The sequence below is a fragment of the Mercenaria mercenaria genome, chromosome 9 (assembly GCF_021730395.1).
Source record: "Mercenaria mercenaria strain notata chromosome 9, MADL_Memer_1, whole genome shotgun sequence".
Lineage (NCBI taxonomy): Eukaryota > Metazoa > Mollusca > Bivalvia > Venerida > Veneridae > Mercenaria > Mercenaria mercenaria.
The window spans coordinates 65,647,460-65,666,819 of record NC_069369.1 but is presented as its reverse complement, the minus strand read 5'-3'; the positions used below and the strand labels follow the sequence as shown (position 1 = coordinate 65,666,819).

Here is a 19,360-nt window from a genome sequence, read left to right as displayed (position 1 = left end):
TATAGCAATAAATCAAGTAATAAATAAAGTAATAATTATGTCTCCCACCACACAGTGGTGTGGGAGACATATTGCTTTACTCCAGTCTGTGTGTGTGTCTGTCTGTGTGTGTGTGTGTCTGTCTGTCTGTCGCAAAGCTTGTCCGCACTCTAAGTCGAACATTTCTCATCCGATTTCCACCAAACTTAAACAAAATGTGTTTGACCATAAGACCTCGGCCAAGTTCGATAACTAGCCAAATCGGTAAAGGCATTTTGGAGTTACGGCCCTTGAATTATCGAAAAATCGGCCTTTTTAATATTGTCTGCACTCTAAGTCAAACATTTCTCATCCGATCTTCACCAAACTTGAACAAAATGTGTTTGACCATGAGACCTCGTCCAAGTTCGATAACTAGCCAAATCCGTCCAGGCATTTTTGAGTAACGGCCCTAGAATTACCGAAAAAATCTGTCTTTTTACTCTTGTCTGCTCTCTAAGTCGAACATTTCTCATCCGATCTTCACCAAACTTGAACAAAATGTGTTTGGCCATAAGACCTTAGCCAAGTTCAATAACTAGCCAAATCCGCCCAGGCACTTTTGATTTATGGCCATTGAATTACTGATTGGATCTACTCATCCAGACCATCTAATTGGATCCACTCGTCTAAAACATCTAGAGAAACTAACATTTTTCATAGGGGCAGTTGTGGGAGACATGCGCTTTTCTCAAAAGCATCTCTGGTTTTAGGAGTAAATTAATACCTAAACATCACAAATTTTAGGATTAATACTGAACATCTGGCCATAGAAAAGTGCCAATTTATGGATTCATTTATCAAAGAAATATAGACATTTAAAGTCATATTTCAAACTAAAGATCTGTACTAATTCATATAATTAGAATAAATACTAGTACACCAAATGATGTCCAGTGGGAAATACACTATATACAACAAAGACAGAAATAGGAAACTGTGATCTTTATTTCAGGAATGTCAAATAAATATCTGAATCACAGACATCTGAACACATTTATAAGCAGTAGAGGAAATCTTAAAAGTGTCTCAGATGAGAAATAATGTAAGCATAACATACCAAATACCTATTTCGACAAATATGAAATTGAAAAACAAAATGATGTAATTAGACAATACTACAATACTGACTAGAAAACAAATATAACAAAGATGTTTTAGAGGGAAATATTCTCACTTGGTAACCTAAGAGGTAACAAGTTCAAGTATAATATAGAGTCGAAATGCGTTCGCTCGAACTCAACCCAACAGCAAAATTTATTTGAGTCACCGGTTTTTCGAGACATAAAAAAATATAGATATTTTGCATGCACCTGGCGATGAGGTTGAGCGAAGGGTGGTGTACGATATATCCAAGTTCGAGCGGACTAAGTCTGACTGTATGTACAACTACAGGTAATTTGCCATTCAAACATATGCTACATCCCCACAACCAAAGGCCCATCCTTTTAACCTACCGGTACATAATGTGCCAAATTAACGTTCAAAAAACAGGTTTTCCAATAGACTTGACTGTATACATTTTAACCTTTTATAAGACAGCCATACCCAAGTGTATTAGTTATATATTTCTGGAAGTTATATATTGTTAATTCCCAATACATAGTACTACAAAAACAAGAGGACCATGATGGTCCTGAATCGCTCACCTATTCCCACATGACCAAGTGTTGAACTGAGTATGACCTCGTTATTTCTATTATTTGACATAGTGACCCAGTTTTTGAGCATATGTGACCTAGATATCATCAAGATAAAAAATTCTGACCAATTTTCATGAAGATCCATTGAAAAATATGACCTCTTAGAGAGGTCATAAGGTTTTTCTATTATTTGACCTAATGACCTAGTTTTAGAAGGCACGTGACCCACTTTAAAACTTGACCTAGATATCATCAAGATGAACATTCTCACCAATTTTCATGAAGATCTCTTGAAAAATATGGCCTCTAGAGAGGTCACAAGGTTTTTCTGTTTTTCGACATACTGACCTAGTTTTTGATCGCACATGACCCAGTTACGAACTTGACCTAGATATCATCAAGCTGAACATTCTCACCAATTTTCATGAAGATCCATTGAGAAATATGGCCTCTAGAGAGGTCACAAAGTTTTTCTATTTTTAGACCTACTGACCTAGTTTTTGACTGCACCTGACCAAGTTTCGAACCTGACCTAGATATCATCAAGATGAACATTCTGACCAATTTTCATGAAGATCTCTTGAAAAATATGGCCTCTAGAGAGGTCACAATGTTTTTCTATTTTTAGACCTACTGACCTAGTTTTTGACCGCAGTTGACCCAGTTTCGAAACTGACCTAGATATCATCAAGGTGAACAGTCTGACCAATTTTCATAAAGATCCCATGAAAAATATGGCCTCTAGAGAGGTCACAAAGTTTTTCTATTTTCAGACCTACTGACCTAGTTTTTAACCACACTGGACCCAGTTTCAAATCTGATCTAGATATCATCAAGGTGAACATTCTGACCAATTTTCATGAAGATCCATTGAAAAATATGACCTCTAGAGAGGTCACAAGGTTTTTCTATCTTTAGACCTGCTGACCTAGTTTTTGACCCCACGTGACCAAGTTTCGAACTTGACCTAGATATCATCAAGGTGAACATTCTGACTAATTTTTATGAAGATCTCGTGAAAAATATGGCCTCTAGAGAGGTCACAAGGTTTTTCTACTTTTAGATCTACTGACCTAGTTTTTGAACCCACGTGACCCAGTTTCGAACTTGACCTAGATATCATCAAGATGAACATTCTGACCAATTTTCATGAAGATCCATTGAGAAATATGGCCTCTAGAGAGGTCACAAGGTTTTTCTATTTTTAGACCTACTGACCTAGTTTTTGACCCCACGTGACCCAGTTTCGAACTTGACCTAGATATCATCAAGGTGAACATTCTGACTAATTTTCATGAAAATCTCATGAAAAATATGGCCTCTAGAGAGGTCACAAGGTTTTTCTATTTTTAGACCTACTGACCTAGTTTTTGACTGCACGTGACCCAGTTTCGAACTTGACCTAGATATCATCAAGATAAACATTCTGACCAACTTTCATAAAGATCCCATGAAAAATGTGACCTCTAGAGTGGTCACAAGCAAAAGTTTACGCACGCACGGACGACGGACGCCACGCGATCACAAAAGCTCACCTTGTCACTTTGTGACAGGTGAGCTAAAAACACAAACTTTACAATTATACTGTACATTTCTGCATTTACAGTAGTGGGTGTAAGCTTTCATTTTTTTCAGTTTATCAATGATGACAAGAAACAGTAGACATTTATAAATCTGTTTCATTTTTTTTACAAACTTACAAAATTGTTTTTTATTTCATAAGACATACTGTTACTAAATGTGAATTTTATGAGTACTTTAAAAAAGTTGTGTAGAATACAGAAATTGCAGTTGTGTTTACAAAAGTGTGGAAATATGTCTATAGGAAAATTGTTTTAAGAACTTTAATTTGTCATGTATCTGTATGTATTTTCTTTCTCAGCATCATCTTGAAAATGACCCATAAAAATGGATGGCTGGCTGTAGGACAAAATACTTGTCAAGAAAATACTGAAAACTGGTTTAAAAAATTCTCATTTAATGAACTAGTGTAATACCTGACATACCTGGTATGCTTCCTTTAACCTGCTAAATTTCTAAAATGGACTGGTCTATCATTAAATTTAAGCAATACTATTTATTAATCGAAGGGGTGTTCACTGAAAATTTACTGACTGAATAGCGAATATTGCAGACCATGATCAGCCTGCACTGGTGTGCAGGCTAATCTTGGTCTGCACTGGTCGCAAAGGCAGAATCACTTGCTGCCAGCAGGCTAAAGGTTAATCAATAGTTTCAGGTAGGTTGCTAAAAATTTGACCAGAATGTTCATGTAAAGCTTTATGCAAAATAAAATATTACGGATGCACGACGGACACAGCATGATCACAATAGCTCACCATGAGCACATGTGCTCAGGACACAGTGCTCAGGTGAGTTAAAAAGAATGCCAGCATTATTGAAAATCTGTCAAAATTCCGGTGAAATACTGCCTGTTATTATGATTTTTGTAAATAAAAAAATGCATGCCAGCATTTTAAAGTTCACAGCTTGAGTTTACATTATTCTATTCATCCAATACAGTGACAGATTTACCTAGATATGAATTGATCACCAATTCGTGTAAACTGATTGGTATACACTATATTTAGCAGTATACATTATATCTAGCAGCAGTCAAAAACTGCAATACTTCACATACTGAGTGAGGGCACCAAAAAAAGAAACAATTAAATACCGATATATTAAGCAGGATGGAAGTTTCCTATCACCATGGTGTTCTATAAAGCTAACAAAATTACATATCTTATTCTGGAAAATATAACAATAACAAATATAATCAACAACAAATATATATACAAGTATCAACAAAAGACAAAAACAACAGTCATGTTATAATCTTATTAAAATCATTTCTTTATAATAGAGTCCTCTTTTCAATAGTATACCTTTAAAGAACTAGTTATTGCCAATCTTAAAACATTGAAAATAACATCATCAAAGGTTGGATCCTTCAATTAAAAGACAATTAACAACAGAGTTGGCAAAAATTTTGGGTACATTTTTCATTCTTTGTGTGGGTTTCAAAGTGGTAACAATGAAACCAAAGGACCCAGTGCGGAACTTCTCTAAAAAATTAATGTGACTTTGTAAAGCATGTGTTTAGTGGGCAGCAAATTTGTATATACTGTACAGAAGACTTATTAAATCAATATCATGTAAAAATGAGAAATTTATTTTTGATTTTATGTTTATTACCCACTACTGCCCAGTATTACCCACTTTTGTGGGTATTGTCCAGCTCTAGAAAACCTGTGTTTTCCAGGTGGGTTTTCCCACCCTGAGTAATTGCTTGCCAACCCTGAACTAATATCACCTAATTCAACACTGACACATCAAAATACTGTCACTAAGAGAATACAGTCGTGATTAGTTTACATAACAACTGTTTATTTATTTCTGCTTTGGGTTTAATGCCATTTTTCAACAGTATTTCAGTCATGTAACGGCAGGCAGTTAACCTAACCAACATTCTTGGATTCTGTACCAATACAAACCTGTTTTCCGCAAGTAACTGCCAACTTCTCCACATGAATTATGAGAGGTGGAGGACGAATGATTTCAGACACAATGTCTTTTATCAAATCGTCACGGAGAACATACGCCCTGCCCAGGGATCGAACATGCGACCCCGCGATCCTTAGACCAACGCTCTCCCTACTGAGCTAAGCGGGCGGGCTACAAAACAACTGATGTTTACAAAGACAACATAACATTAATAACAAATATCAAAATCCATAATTTTAAACAAAGGCTTTAAAACTTAGACCTGTTTTATTTACTCCTATTAATTAGATTGTTATAAAGAAGAAAAAAAAACCTGCAATTTTATGTATTGTAATAAAAAAGTTTTTACAGATGGCAAAAGACCCCAGGGTAAAACCAGTGACCTTCCACAAGTGAGTTGTGGAGCTTACGCACATGCCGATCCTTCCAGGGCTCAACCCCACAGAAGTGAAGGGCAAGTGATTCAAAGTCAGTAACCATAACCATTTGACAAATGGGGCCCCTATGAACATAAGCATTTCACATGAATGGTAATAAAAAGAATAAACTTAATAAGATGTTTCAGCAGCTCACTGCTAGATTTACATTAATATATTACTAGTTTACAAAGTAACAATTTCTACAATAACTTGGCTTATAATGTGAAATCATCTAACTTCGTAGACACAAAATTTCATGGTTTTGAGCAAAATGGCTATTCCCCAGGGATTTGAGTTCATGGATTTCAACCTTTGAAGATTAAATTTATAGGAGTTTTATTTGTTGGTTGGGACTTCATTTCATAGATTTAGGTCCCCATAAATCAATAATTTTGTAGTACTGGTACTGATGATAAAGTTATTTATAAAGTTGAACACACCATCTAATAGTTTCCACTTATAACACCAACTGGTGTAAATAAAAACAAAATTGGTAAATATTCTGTATAAATAAATGACTTACATAAATTTGTATAAAAAATATTTATCCAAAATTACTGGGGAAGAGGGTGTTTTTTGCGCATGCTCACTGTCGAAACATGAAGGCCTGACATTTGGTAACTTTTCATTACTTGATCAGGAATGACTGTTGCAGCTTTTTGGGGAAAGTTTCAATATAATAATACCAAGAAAATTTTGTAAATGACAAAGTGTTCTAATTTATCATCAGTCAACGTTCATACAGTCCCCTTTTTACATACCCCTTTCAGGGCCTCACTTCGTGTGAGTTTGTTTACTAAATAAAAATTTGAATTATGTAAAGTTTTCAGCAAAGGTTAAGCTTTATTTTGATACCGACCGTTGATTACAATTTGCAGAAACAAAAAAGTTACAGGTAAAAAACCTCATTTTCTGTTCGGGTTTATCATCAGTACCGGTATGGTCTGTATTTGACTTTTTTAATTTATCAGCAGATGCAGTTTTTTTTTTCACGGCAATCTGATGTTCACATAATAATTTTAACTTTAATTTACTGATTATACTCTGGCAACATCACAAGCATTGTCCTGATGCCACCATGTGCACTTATAATACTAATTTGTTATTAAAAACAAATTTTCTAACATCTCATCTAGTTATGTCCTTTTTAAAAACTTGTTTAAATAATTCATCATGAAAAAATAAAATATGTTCAATCTATATGTCTACAAAGATTAAAGGCTTGTCATAAAACTACCTACTCCTACTATAAAATTTAATATAAAAGATCAGATACATATTCTTGAGATATTAAAACATGGTAATATAAATGCACTAAAAATCCTAAACAACCAATTAGCACCATGTGTAAGTTAAATGACACTGCCATTCATAGATAATACAAACTCATCAACCAGCTGCATTTCTTTACATTACTTCACATGTTCTATTTATAGCATTTCTTTACATTACTTCACATGTTCTATTTATAGCATTTCTTTACATTACTTCATCTGTTCTGTTTATAGCATTTCTTTGCATTTCCGTACTTCATCTGTTCTATTTTTAACATTTCTTTACAGAACTTGGTCTGTTCTATTTATAGCATTTCTTTACATTATTCATCTATAGCATTTCTTTACATTATTCATCTATAGCATTTCTTTAAATAACTTTAGCTGTTCTATTTACAGTGTTTCTTTACTCTATTTTAGCTGCTCCACTGTACACTGTAAAAGTGGAAAAGTTCACGATGTAAAAATGTTAGCAAATGTACTAAGCCAAATATTCAAGTTCTTGAAATACATACACCTGGCACTAATACTCTTCTGTAGCTAACTGTTAACAATAACAAAATTAATATTGTTTTACAAACTGAAATGGGGAAAAAACTATGACTTTCTAAGTAATTAAAATGTATAACAAGTACAAATGTATTTTTTTTTCCCCGAAACAGAGTACTCAGCTGACTGAAAAAAAGTATGTCAGAAACTGAGAAAAGAAACTCTATACTAACTTTCATAGGTCACACAACATCCTTACAACAATAACTTAAAATACTATAATACATTTGGACCAGCAAATGTGTAACTTTTATGTACCTGTATATCTGAAAGATACAACAACATTCAGGCTAAGTTTAAATGGCTTGGAAAATACAGATATCTCTTTAGAGTATCATCATCAATAATTGGAGGAATCTGGCACTGAACTTGCTGTCTAAAACTATAATTTATGTTTATTACAAAGAAACATGCTACAGTTTCATCAAAGCTGAAAATTATAAATTATCCCATCCAGCCAATGTTATGATTATTAAATTTGACTTTCATTCTAAGATGGCTCAATCTTACAGCAAATTAAACAAAGAAGATGGTCAAGCAATGTATACCGGTATCCTGTGATAAAAAAAAACAACAGCTGACACGTGGACTGGTAAGAGAACATTATGACCTCAATTATGTCCTCAAATTATGATACCTGAAGTCCTGTGTAATTTTTATCAAAATCTTTCAATAAGCAAGTTAGAATGAAAACAATCAAGGCCTTCTTGTGGTTTATTATCCAATTTACCAAGTTTCATTGTTCAATAGCTTGGGAACATATATTTTACCACCCAGGCTAACGCCAAAGTGATTCAATTCCTGGGTATCTCAACTCTGAACCGCAATAAAACAGGCAATAAACCACTCGTAGGCCTTGATTATCTGAAAATTACAAAATCTCCTTTAACCTAAAAAGAACTTTAAGAAGAGGTAAATAAATAAAACTTTTTGATTAAATGCTTGTGATAAATAATTTTAAAAAATAGGCAAACCATTAAAAAAATGAAATATTATACTATTAACTGAAAATCTAGCTATTAACATTTAAAGCTTCGAGCATTAGACATGTATCTTTTTAACCCGTGTTGGTAGTTCCACAGCACTAACAGTAAGGGGCCACATGCCCCCTAATATACCCGCCTGTATAGAAACACCCGTAGCTACTGCAAGATCTGGGTCCTCTGATGTAATTGGTGCCTTTTTGAAAAATTCTCCGATCAGTTCTCGGATTTTTGGTATTCTAGTAGATCCTCCAACTAAAACGGTTTCGTCTATATCTTCTATAGTCAAATCTACTGCTTTTAACACTATTTCAATAGGTTCTAGAACTTTCTCAAACAAATCCTTATTCAGATCTTCAAACAAATCTCTTGTAACTTTTTCACTGAACACTTTATTCTTATTATTTTCGGTCAACGAATGAAAGTGTAATGTAATTTCGCTGTCGCTTTCCTGTGTCAAGTTGACTTTTAGGTCCTCAATGTGCAACAACAAACTCTGGAGGTCTTCTCTATCAGTCAATGGTTTACCGTATCTTTGCTCTATAACTTTACGCAAATGTGACATCAGCCTCTGGTTGAAGTCTTGGCCGCCAAGTCTGTTGTTTCCTGGTAAATACAGAAACATTTAAACAATATTTTAATAGAATGTGTCAGTACATTTTTTATAAATTCTTACTTTCCAAACTTTTAAACTGCACGTAAAATGGCTGTAGTGCATAGCAAAGCATTCTGCTTAAATGTGGGAGGAAGTAGGTTCGATCCCTAGCAGCTTTATACCAATGTGAAAAATGGTATCAGTAGCTCCCTCACTTTCAACACAGCATTTAAAGGGAAACTGGCTTCTTTTCTCTCATACGTTCATGGTGATGGACTCCATCAGGAATGAGTTGTAAAGAGTGATTAATACAAGTTGTAGAACTTGTTTCACAATCAGCCTAATATAAATTAGCATAATTTAAACCAATTATTTTTGGTATGTGATACTGGTTAATTAATGATCCAATAGTTAATGTTTTTCTGTAAAATCATCAACGATACAACTGCAAAGAACTTGTTATTTCTTTAAACAAATTTCCATATTTATTCTTCAGATGTCAACGTATCAAATAAAATGAATAAGTACTTTGGCATGCAAATCTTTTTTATCAAATCTCCAAGGGTTTGTTCTCCTATTGATGATAATCAATTACTATGTCATGCTGGACACGATTGGTTCTGCCTTTGTGACCAGTGTAGATCATGATCAGCCTGCACGTCTGTGCAGTCTGATCATGATCTACACTGTTCACCATTCAGTCAGTATCTTTTTAGTAAGCACCCTTTTTAACAGTTAATGGTACTGTCCAAATTGAAAGATGGTCAAGTTCATTATAGAAATTTAGCAGTGTAAGGGTTAGAATCTACAACATAAGTTCTAGTAAAAGTAATGATTACAGATTTACCAAAAACATCAATGTTTAAAGAATTGGGTGCATAATTATCATAAAGAATTTAAAGTATAAATCTAATCCGGCAAAACAGCTTTTTGTATAAAAGTCACTGGTTAATTTCTATAACTAAGTGTGTAACCAGTTAACATTTTTAACACACATCCTCTTTTCAAAAGTTAGACATGTTTCAAAATTGAATGTATATAACTGCTAAATGAAACTGAAATTATTTTCCAGTAGTCATGCTGGTTTTTTTATACTAAAATTTTTCAATTGTGATTCTTTCTACGGCATCACCCAGATCACCAAGTACCAGTATTCTAAACCACTTAGCAGCTAAATTAATTCACGTTATCCATGCAATATATGAAATGAAGTATTCTGTTACACAAATTTTCAAACAACTGACCTGCCATAGCTTGTGTAAGGAACATTCCTCCCTGAACATTTAGCAATGAGACATCAAGAGTTCCTCCCCCTAGATCAACCACAATCACATTCTCCAGTCCTAGTTTATTGTGTAATCCGTAAGCTAAAGCAGCTGCTGTAGGCTCGTTGATGATTCGTAACACTTCTAGGCCTAAAGGAAAGTAAAATGTTTTTATACTTCTATGAACATAATATTACAGTATGGTTGCCAGTACTTTTTCCTAAAATTTACAACACAGACTAATGAATAAATATATTTTTATGTATTTACCTTATGTTAAATATTATGCTAAGGTACATATCAATGGTAACTGAAGAATGAACATTTGCCAAGCACAGCCATGGACAAGCGAATCTTTTAGAGGCTGTGATCTTCTATGTTCATTAAATTAATCTAAAGAACACTGACAATCTAGCTAACAGCATTTATCTTATATGAACCTGGGAAGTTCTACTGGCTTCAAGCAAAGTCCAGAACAATCCAGCTCAGTACATGTATCACCTTACATTCTGCCAACTGTACACCAAACAAACAATACTGGAAGACTTGCCCTGACAAATTCATGAAGACAAAAGTAAAGGAGGCAACAGGGGAAAATCTATACAGGGGTGGGAGGGTGGGGGGGATTGAATGTGGCACTTTGTTCTACATTTTTCTACCAAACATACATGATGGACTAAAATCTCTAGCTATCATTACCAGCTAAGTTTGCAGCTTTCCTTGTATGATTTCTCTGCCTGGCATCAAATTCTGCCGGCACTGATAACACGGCTTTAGTAACAGGTGCACTCAGGTTATTTGCAGCCGCCTCGCGTAACGTCCCAATTATCATCGCTCCAACATCTTCTGGATACAGAATCTTCACAGTTTCATTTACCTTCACTACAAAATGGACTAGTCCATCCTGATCTCCCTCTAACTACACAATTAGTAAACAAAAAAATGTGAGCTAAAGGTTAAAGGGCACAAAAACATATTGAATTTTAAGTGAAGTATTGCAGTAGACTGGTACATCAAAACTATCTGCAAGTAGACTGGTACATCAAAACTACCTGCAAGTAGACTGGTACATCAAAACTACCTGCAAGTAGACTGGTACATCAAAACTACCTGCAAGTAGACTGGTACATCAAAACTACCTGCAAGTAGACTGGTACATCAAAACTATCTGCAAATAGAGTGGTACATCAAAACTATCTGCAAGTAGACTGGTACATCAAAACTACCTGCAAGTAGACTGGTATATCAAAACTATCTGCAAATAGACTGGTACATCAAAACTATCTGCAAGTAGACTGGTACATCAAAACTATCTGCAAAAAAATTAATATCTTGCATAAATTCTTGTTTAGGTTATTTTTGCTATTAAGAGCAGTTACTGTGAAATCATTTAAATTCCCTGGCATGAAATTTCGCGCAAACGTGAAAAAGGACTGTTTCACGCGAGCTTTAATTTGCGCATTTTAAATTTATAAATGAAAAAATTAAATTAAAAAATAATAATAGCGCGGTCTTAAATTCGCCCATCGGTCCTAGCCCAAAATATGTGAAAATTCGTCCTACACGAATAAAAATGATTTCAAAGTATGTGTGTTTGAAACCGAAAGATGTCACAAACTGGCAACTACAACATTACAGAGTATGACTTAGTTTAAAATCTTTACCTTTGAAAGGGTAACCAAAATAATGCTGTGGTTAAAAGGAAAATAGATTTGTTATTTTACAAAATTGACATCTTTACTGTGTTTCTGTAGATTACTTACATAAACAGAAAAATTATTATAGGAAACAATACCTTAATGTGTCATAAAATTGCTTAAATAGTCTATCTTCACATTTTTTTACAAGAACGTTTTTCTTGATGCTACGCCAAAAGACTTCATCTTGGATAAATAGTGCAACACTTTCAACTAAAAACTAGCAAAATATCTTACTGACTAGGTAAGTAGTAAAGCTCTTCAAGAAATGAGTAAAAAAAATGCATATAACAACAAGGGCTATCTGATAGTGCACTGGATTATTTGAAACTCGTCTTCATAATGCTAGCTTACACACAAAAATTTAGAAGGGGCATAACTTTGTAAACTGTGAGTCAGATTTATGGAAGCTGGCTAAGAATGACCATTTCATGATGCCAAAGGGCTTAAAAGCATGCAGTCCTATAATTCATGTCACTCCAAAATGTTAACAAGAGCACCACCTACTGATGCCATCGCTCGTCTGCAAGTACTGGTCAGTTTGTAAGGAAAAAAGTTAGTTCAGATTTTCTATGTACAAAAAGGGCCATAATTCTGACAAAATGCAGGTAAGAGTTATGGTTCTTGGCCTACATAGTCACCTAATGATGATAAACAAAGTTTCAAAGCTGTAGCTCTTATAGTTTTTGAGAAAAGGTGGACCTAAACGAATATTTTAACCAAGAAACTCAAATTTTCTAAGTACAAAAAGGGCCATAGTTCTAACAATATGCATATCAGAAGGATGGTTTTTGGCCTACATAGTAATCTAATGATGATAAAGAAGTGTGCAAAGTTTCAAAGCTGTAGCTCTGATAGTTTTTGAGAAAAGGCTGTCCTACCGGTAAGCAAAAGTTTTAACCAAGAAACAAAAATTTTCTATGTACAAAAAGGGTCATAATTTTGACAAAATGCATATCAGAGTTATGGTTCTTGGCCTACTAAGTCACCTATTGATTATAAACAAGTCTGCAAAGTTTCAAAGCTGTAGCTCTTATGTTATTTGAGAAAAGGTCGACCTAAACAAAAATTTTAACCAATGCCGACTATCAAGTGACGACAATACCTCGTAGATTTTTTTCAAAAATCAGACAAGCTAAAAAGGCATAATTTTCACAAAATGCAAGCTAGATTTATACAACTTGCTCTGTGAAGCTATCTTCTGATGCCAAAGACTTGTGCATTGTTAAAATACATTATTTTGATTAAGTAGTTTCTCAAATTCTGAGAAACCCGCTTACCAGCAAAACTTTCACCAAATTTTTCAAGTTCAAAAGGGCATAATTTAAACAAAAATGAAATCTATAGTTATGATTGTATCTTGTTCTCATTAGGTCAAAGACACATTTGAGACCTGAAGGTATCAGCTCTGACAGTGACTGAGAAACTTGTTTATAATATGCAAAATTTTTGTGATGCTGATGTAGACATCTACATGGAAGCCAACAAAAGGGTGACAACTTAAAGCTAATTTCACATAGTCAAGCTGATGAAGTTATCTATCACTCACCTTGAATGGATACTGTTTTTGTGCTTGTACAATTTCTGTTTCTGTGAAAGTTTTACCAATGAACCTTTTAGCATCGTAGATGGTATTGTCTGGGTTGTGCTCAGCCTGGGCTACTGCATCATACCCTACCAACACCTGACCTGTAACACTGGACAAACAAAACAGAAATGTGTATAGTATTGTTTTATCAATGCAAAACTTCCATATAACAAATGTTATGTCATTGACTGTATTCTTGCTATTTTTATCAGAATTATATCTTTTATTTCTCTTGGTCAATATTAAGTAAAATATAATATTGTCAACACTTTTACAGATTTTACTATCAGAAGCTTCTGCACCATGTGCATGCTTTTTGTAACGTGTACACATCTTTAACAGACCTTTTTTATGTAACAGCTATTCAGTTGTGTCACTTGTCATGTGAATGGCTGATCGCATATACTAAATTTTTAAAAAAGAATTTTTTGCATAATAAAACAAAATATCACACTGCTTTTCATAGAACAGTAATATTGTCTCTGCTCAACCATAGTGGACAGTATTCTCCTCGTGTTAACGAAATGTACTGCTTCCCTCAAAGCAATCTGAGATTTTTATGCTACAATATATCTAAAACATGACTGTTCAGTTGATTTCATTGCCTGTCAGTATGCTGTAACTATATATAACTCAAAGTTCTCAACAGAAGTGACTGATCAATTCATGATGCTGGTTTATTACCGTTTAAAACTGAGAACCAGGCACAGACCCCCATGTCTCCTCATCAAAACTGACCACACACAGTCATATACTGAGAAGCTACATGTATCACCCTTATCAAATGTACATGCTATCACACTTGGTATAAAAGTTCTATTGATATAACTCAGACAGACTAATAGAATGTTACTGTTCTTACCTAAATGCTATCACACTTGGTATGCATTTGTGTTTATCCTGTACTTCTAATATATCTACTGTTCCCAGAACAGCATGGTATACCCCGACACAGGAATAGGTTGTTCCTGGAATACATGTGTGAAAAAAGAAATTGCTGCATTTATAATAATTTGATAGTATGTACTTAAAATTTTTCAGTCTAGCTAGAAATGTTTGTCAAAGAGTACTGAAGGAAATTTTTCTTAATTATAAAGTTTAATCAATAAATGTATGTTAAGTACAAATTCCTCTGCAGTGTATTGGTCAAAATGGTAGAAAAGGTTTCATTGCAAAGGCAACGCGATTTCGATTCCCAACTCAAAAAAACTTGTGTTCTAATGTTCATAATATGACTAAACTTCAGTTTTAAAGAAAGACCATTCCCTTTAGATCTAAACAAACAAAATAATAATTCCATTTATTTCATCATTAAGATTTTAAAGTCACAGATTCAAATCCCCATGAAATAGCCTTTGTGACAGACACCATGAAATTTCATACCCATGAAATAGTCTTAGTGGCTGAAACCACGAAAATTTCAGACCCATGAAATAGCTTAGTGGCTGAAACCACTCTATATCATGCGTGTGAAATTAAATGACTGCACAATATAATTTTTTATTGATTGAGATAAACTTACCAAGATCAATTCCGACTATTTTAGGTTTGGGTGGAGGAAGGTATCTCTGTGCAAAGTAGCCAGCAAGTAAAACAGCAAGGATAGATGTTCCTACAACAGTAAATTATAAAATCAAACTTCATTTCACTATTGTAATACAAAATATACCCCTATGATGGCACGTTGCAGGTAACACAGTATGTAGTTTTCAGTATCAAGTTAGTATCATGCTTTGACTTGATGACACACAAAATCATAAGCGGATCCACTGACTATATGATTATGAAGTGGGTAGTTCCAATATTCAAATGTTCTCAGGAATCTAATTCCAGTCTTGAGGTTGCTATGACCTTGTCATACTGACACCAAAGAACAGAGAGACATCAAATGACCATAGGCAATTAATCATCCTATGAAAAATGGCAGGAGTACTGTGTAGGCTCAAGTGTTCACCCGGAGTTGTTAATCAGAAACGTTTTCAGTCTTGAAGCATGCAGACCTGTAACTACAATGTATGTGTCGTCCAGGCAAATGGAGACCAACAATATTTCTTGCATCAACCATTCTAATTCAAAATTCACTAGAAATCATAATATGTTCCAATCTGATGAAAAAAGAAATTGACAAATATTCAATGTTTGCCATATAAATTCATTCAATTTATTTCTCTTAGTTTTGTACAATTTCTGACCTTAGTGCATTGTACACATAAACAATGTTCAGCTTATTCAATGGTACTTCATTTTTGTTCTTCTAAAGGGCCTTCCAAGGTCACTATACCTTCAACGTACTCGTTACCCCCAAACCTTCTGACCACAGTCTGAAGGTCCTATGCTCAAGAATTTTCCAATTATTGATAAGCATTCATAAGATTAACATGTCTAGCACAACCATAGTGTAATAATACCACTTTTACTGGTAACTGTCTGTCTAATAGGTCATTCCAATCAATATGACCAGGTTGTACAAGATCATCAACGATCTTGTGGACATCCCAGTCAGTCAGTACATCATCCCAGCCCAGAGTCACACCTGATTCTCCCACTCCAAATTCTGCCAGCCATCTACATCTAAATCTTTATTCAAGAAGTCCTTCTTCCCAAGATATATTACAATTTACATCATGAAACAACTTGCCTGCCGATGTTGCAAAGTAACACTATACTTACCAAGTCAGAGGCCTCTGCAACATCGGCAGGCAAGTCAGAGGCCTCTGCAACATCGGCAGGCATCTTTCAAGCAGGGGCTGTTATTAGTATATATTACTTTCATTCTAGTCCTAAGGGGTCCAGTTACAGTAACTTTCTAGTGATTCCTATTGCTATGCCGGCCATGGGCACCATAACCGGAGAGGTCTGTGTTGAAGAGACGAAAATGTAACTCGCCAAACTTAATTCTTTATTTCCAACCCTTTAATCTGTCCAACCTCTTCTTACTTACTTTTTTTTCATTATGTTTTCTTGACCTAGTCCAAATAATAGGACGTTTCGGGACAGTGTGATAACTTTTGACTGTCGCTGTCTCCGTCACGTCCAAACTTATTCTACATATTTCTGTAAGGAAATCCCCAATGAAATCCGTTGGGAACGTTTTCTGGTACATATACAAAGTATTTGTAATGATTAAATTTGAATTTTCTGATAATGAATTTATGTTAAATTTAAAGCATAAACTTGACTTGCTGACATTTTATGAATCTGTTTTGTTTCTGCAATTTAGTCATCGGCAGTCTGCTCTTTATTGATACTGGTGTCAGAGTAGATATATCTTCTCGCACCTGTCACATCATATTTTCAAAGATTTAAGTCTCTTATTTAAAAATATGAATTAAATTCAACCCATTTAAGTTTCTACATGAATATAAATGTTTAATTTATTAAAGCAAGTATATAAGGCTGACCAGTATAATATTTTAATGACAGTAAAATGCAGACATGGGTAAGGCTTAGAGGGATGACAACTATAGAACATCAGATCATAAAGTAAGTCATCCCGATAAGCCAAATGAGTGAAGATATTGACCCAGCACCACCAATGTGTAATAGTCAAGTATGACTGCATTGTAGATGTAGATAACGTCCAGTTACCGGACCCTAGACTATGATATATCTTTTTACATTTTTATTATTGAAATAATTTATGTAGGCCTAGTGAACTGAGCCAGTCTATGTATATCTGCAATATCATAGATAATTTTAACATCATTCCTCTGTGAAAATCTCTCAAATAGACTGGCTTTTGTCTCTATGAAATTGAATTAGACAAAAAAAAGCGGAAAGTGGCTGGTCCAACCGGCTATCTACCTTCACATAAAAAATAAACGAATAAAAACAGTAAACAGATTCTTACCTAAAATAATGAATGTAGTACCCATGCTTCAAAATTCTTTAATATTTTTTTACATTATAACATGATTAATTGTTAAAATATGGTTAAAACTGCAAAACAGCTGTCACTTTGAAACCGGAAGAAAAATTTCTGACGTGTAGTTCTCCGTTTTAAAGAGTATCTGTTAAGGGAGACAAAGAGGAAAGGCAAGGGCGTAGTCAGGCCGGTTTTCCTACCAGACTGGTAATTAGTGGAGGGGGCATCTTGCAGAAAATTTTGGAGACTTAGACCGAGACGCATTTTGTTGCATAAAACATCTAGATCTATATAGTCAAAATAAGTCGACGGTCAGATTGTTTTATATTTGTGACGGGCAACTGGAGATAAAATAACAAAATAACAATATTTCCTAGGATCGCGTCAAATTTGTTGGACTATTTAGAAACCTTGGTCTGGTGAAAATGTCAATAGTATGCCTATACGTATAGATTCTATTTCGGAGTTATATGTGCGTTTGTGTAGAAAAAAAATCTAGCATTATAAACAAATCCCAGAAAGTAGTAGTACGGACATGGGACAGCTTCTTGAGAGACTACTGCAGACACTGGAGTACCCCAGGGTTCTGTTCTTGGGCCTTCTCTATTTCTTCTCTGTATAAATGATCTCCCTACCACTGTACGTTCTAGTGTCCGACATTTTGCTGACGATTGCATAGTAGCTATATCGTGAGATTCTTTCAGTCAGAGACAGATGATTCAAATAGTTTGGAAGAGTGGGAGAGGAAATGGAGGATGTCCTTCAATGTAGCCCAGACGTGCACATTACAAAATCTAAGCAGGCAGTCCTGACTAATTAGGCCTACTCTCTTCATGGTAGTCCCCTGTCAAATCTTTATTGCCTGGACACCTCAAATAAATAAGCCTACTATAGTAAAGTCAGCCAAAACCTGAAATAAAAGCAGCAGCATACAAAACCTTCGTAAAACTCAATTGAAAATGACAGCTCATCAGTTTGGGATTCATTTCACGTATCAGATCAGATCTTAGAAAGTGTTCAAAAAAGAGCAGCTATACATTTGTAACTATTAACTACTGTAAATAACCTGGAACTATCACAGATATTTTTAACCAGCTGAACTGGGAATCACATGAACGTAGAAGACAGAATTAATGCTCGTCTCACTTTTTTCTATAAAATTCATTATGGGCTTGTAGATATAACACCTACACACTACTTAACCCCTTACACTAAACAAAGAGATATAAAAACTAAAACTTCTTTGCACTAGACAGACTCAGTCACGCCATTACCACCATATGGCATACCAAATACCACACTCACCATCAGATTATATCAAGTACTCGTTTTTTCTAATTTTATCGGTTGTCCGCTGGAAGAGCATTTGACTTGCAAGGTGAAGAGTCCTGTATCGGGCTGCACATTTTTCCGCTCCTATTACACCTTATACATAGTTAGCTGCACAGATGTAGGCATTTAAGGCTATTTTAGGTGCCATTGTCCTCCTGGGTGGACTAAGTAGCTTGGGCAATCTGCCTAAAGTACTTGATCTCCTAAGCGTAACGTAATAGGAGATGTACTTTAGTCAGATTGTAGCTTGGGAGTCTATCTCTTTTTACCCCCTTTATTTCCCTCTATTCCATTTTTAATTGTTTTTTTTTTCTAGCAGGTGCGTGAATATTATGCTTTATGAAACAAGTGACGTCGCTACGGTGTTCCGTAAGGGCAATCGCCTCCATGTGCGATGCATGGCATCCCGATGGCGCACTATCCTTACTTGCGATGCTTCACATGGCGAAGCGTTAAGTTATGACGGCAAAGCCAGAAATTATTTCGCAGTTTCGCCATCTTGATTTTACGCTCCGCATTTGCGCTCTCGCGCTTCATGTATCGCTTGCTCTAGATAGTGATACGGGAAGATCACAATTGTGAAATGCGAAGGGTGGGACCACGAAGGCGAAGCACGAGATCATGG

At 34.9% G+C, this 19,360-nt stretch overlaps 1 protein-coding gene across 1 annotated transcript; it reads right to left on the bottom strand.

The window, feature by feature from the left end:
- Positions 1 to 948: 948 nt before the first annotated feature.
- LOC123547329 (heat shock 70 kDa protein 13-like) lies at positions 949 to 17,527 on the bottom strand. The gene is made up of 7 exons (XM_045334344.2): positions 17,389 to 17,527; positions 15,061 to 15,150; positions 14,401 to 14,506; positions 13,500 to 13,647; positions 10,953 to 11,172; positions 10,233 to 10,403; positions 949 to 8,999 (listed from the first exon to the last, which is right to left on the bottom strand). The coding sequence occupies exons 1-7, from the start codon at positions 17,411 to 17,413 to the stop codon at positions 8,452 to 8,454; spliced, it is 1,308 nt and encodes a 435-aa protein (XP_045190279.2). The 5' UTR covers positions 17,414 to 17,527; the 3' UTR covers positions 949 to 8,451.
- Positions 17,528 to 19,360: the final 1,833 nt, after the last annotated feature.

Excerpts from the sequence above, each read along its gene's own strand:
- LOC123547329 (XM_045334344.2), bottom strand. The coding sequence starts at position 17,413 with ATGGGTACTACATTCATTATTTTAG. Across the intron at positions 11,173-13,499 it reads AAAAACAGTATCCATTCAAG|TTAGAGGGAGATCAGGATGG; the intron begins GTGAGTGATAGA and ends CTAATTGTGTAG. Across the intron at positions 10,404-10,952 it reads GAAAGCTGCAAACTTAGCTG|GCCTAGAAGTGTTACGAATC; the intron begins GTAATGATAGCT and ends ACTTTCCTTTAG.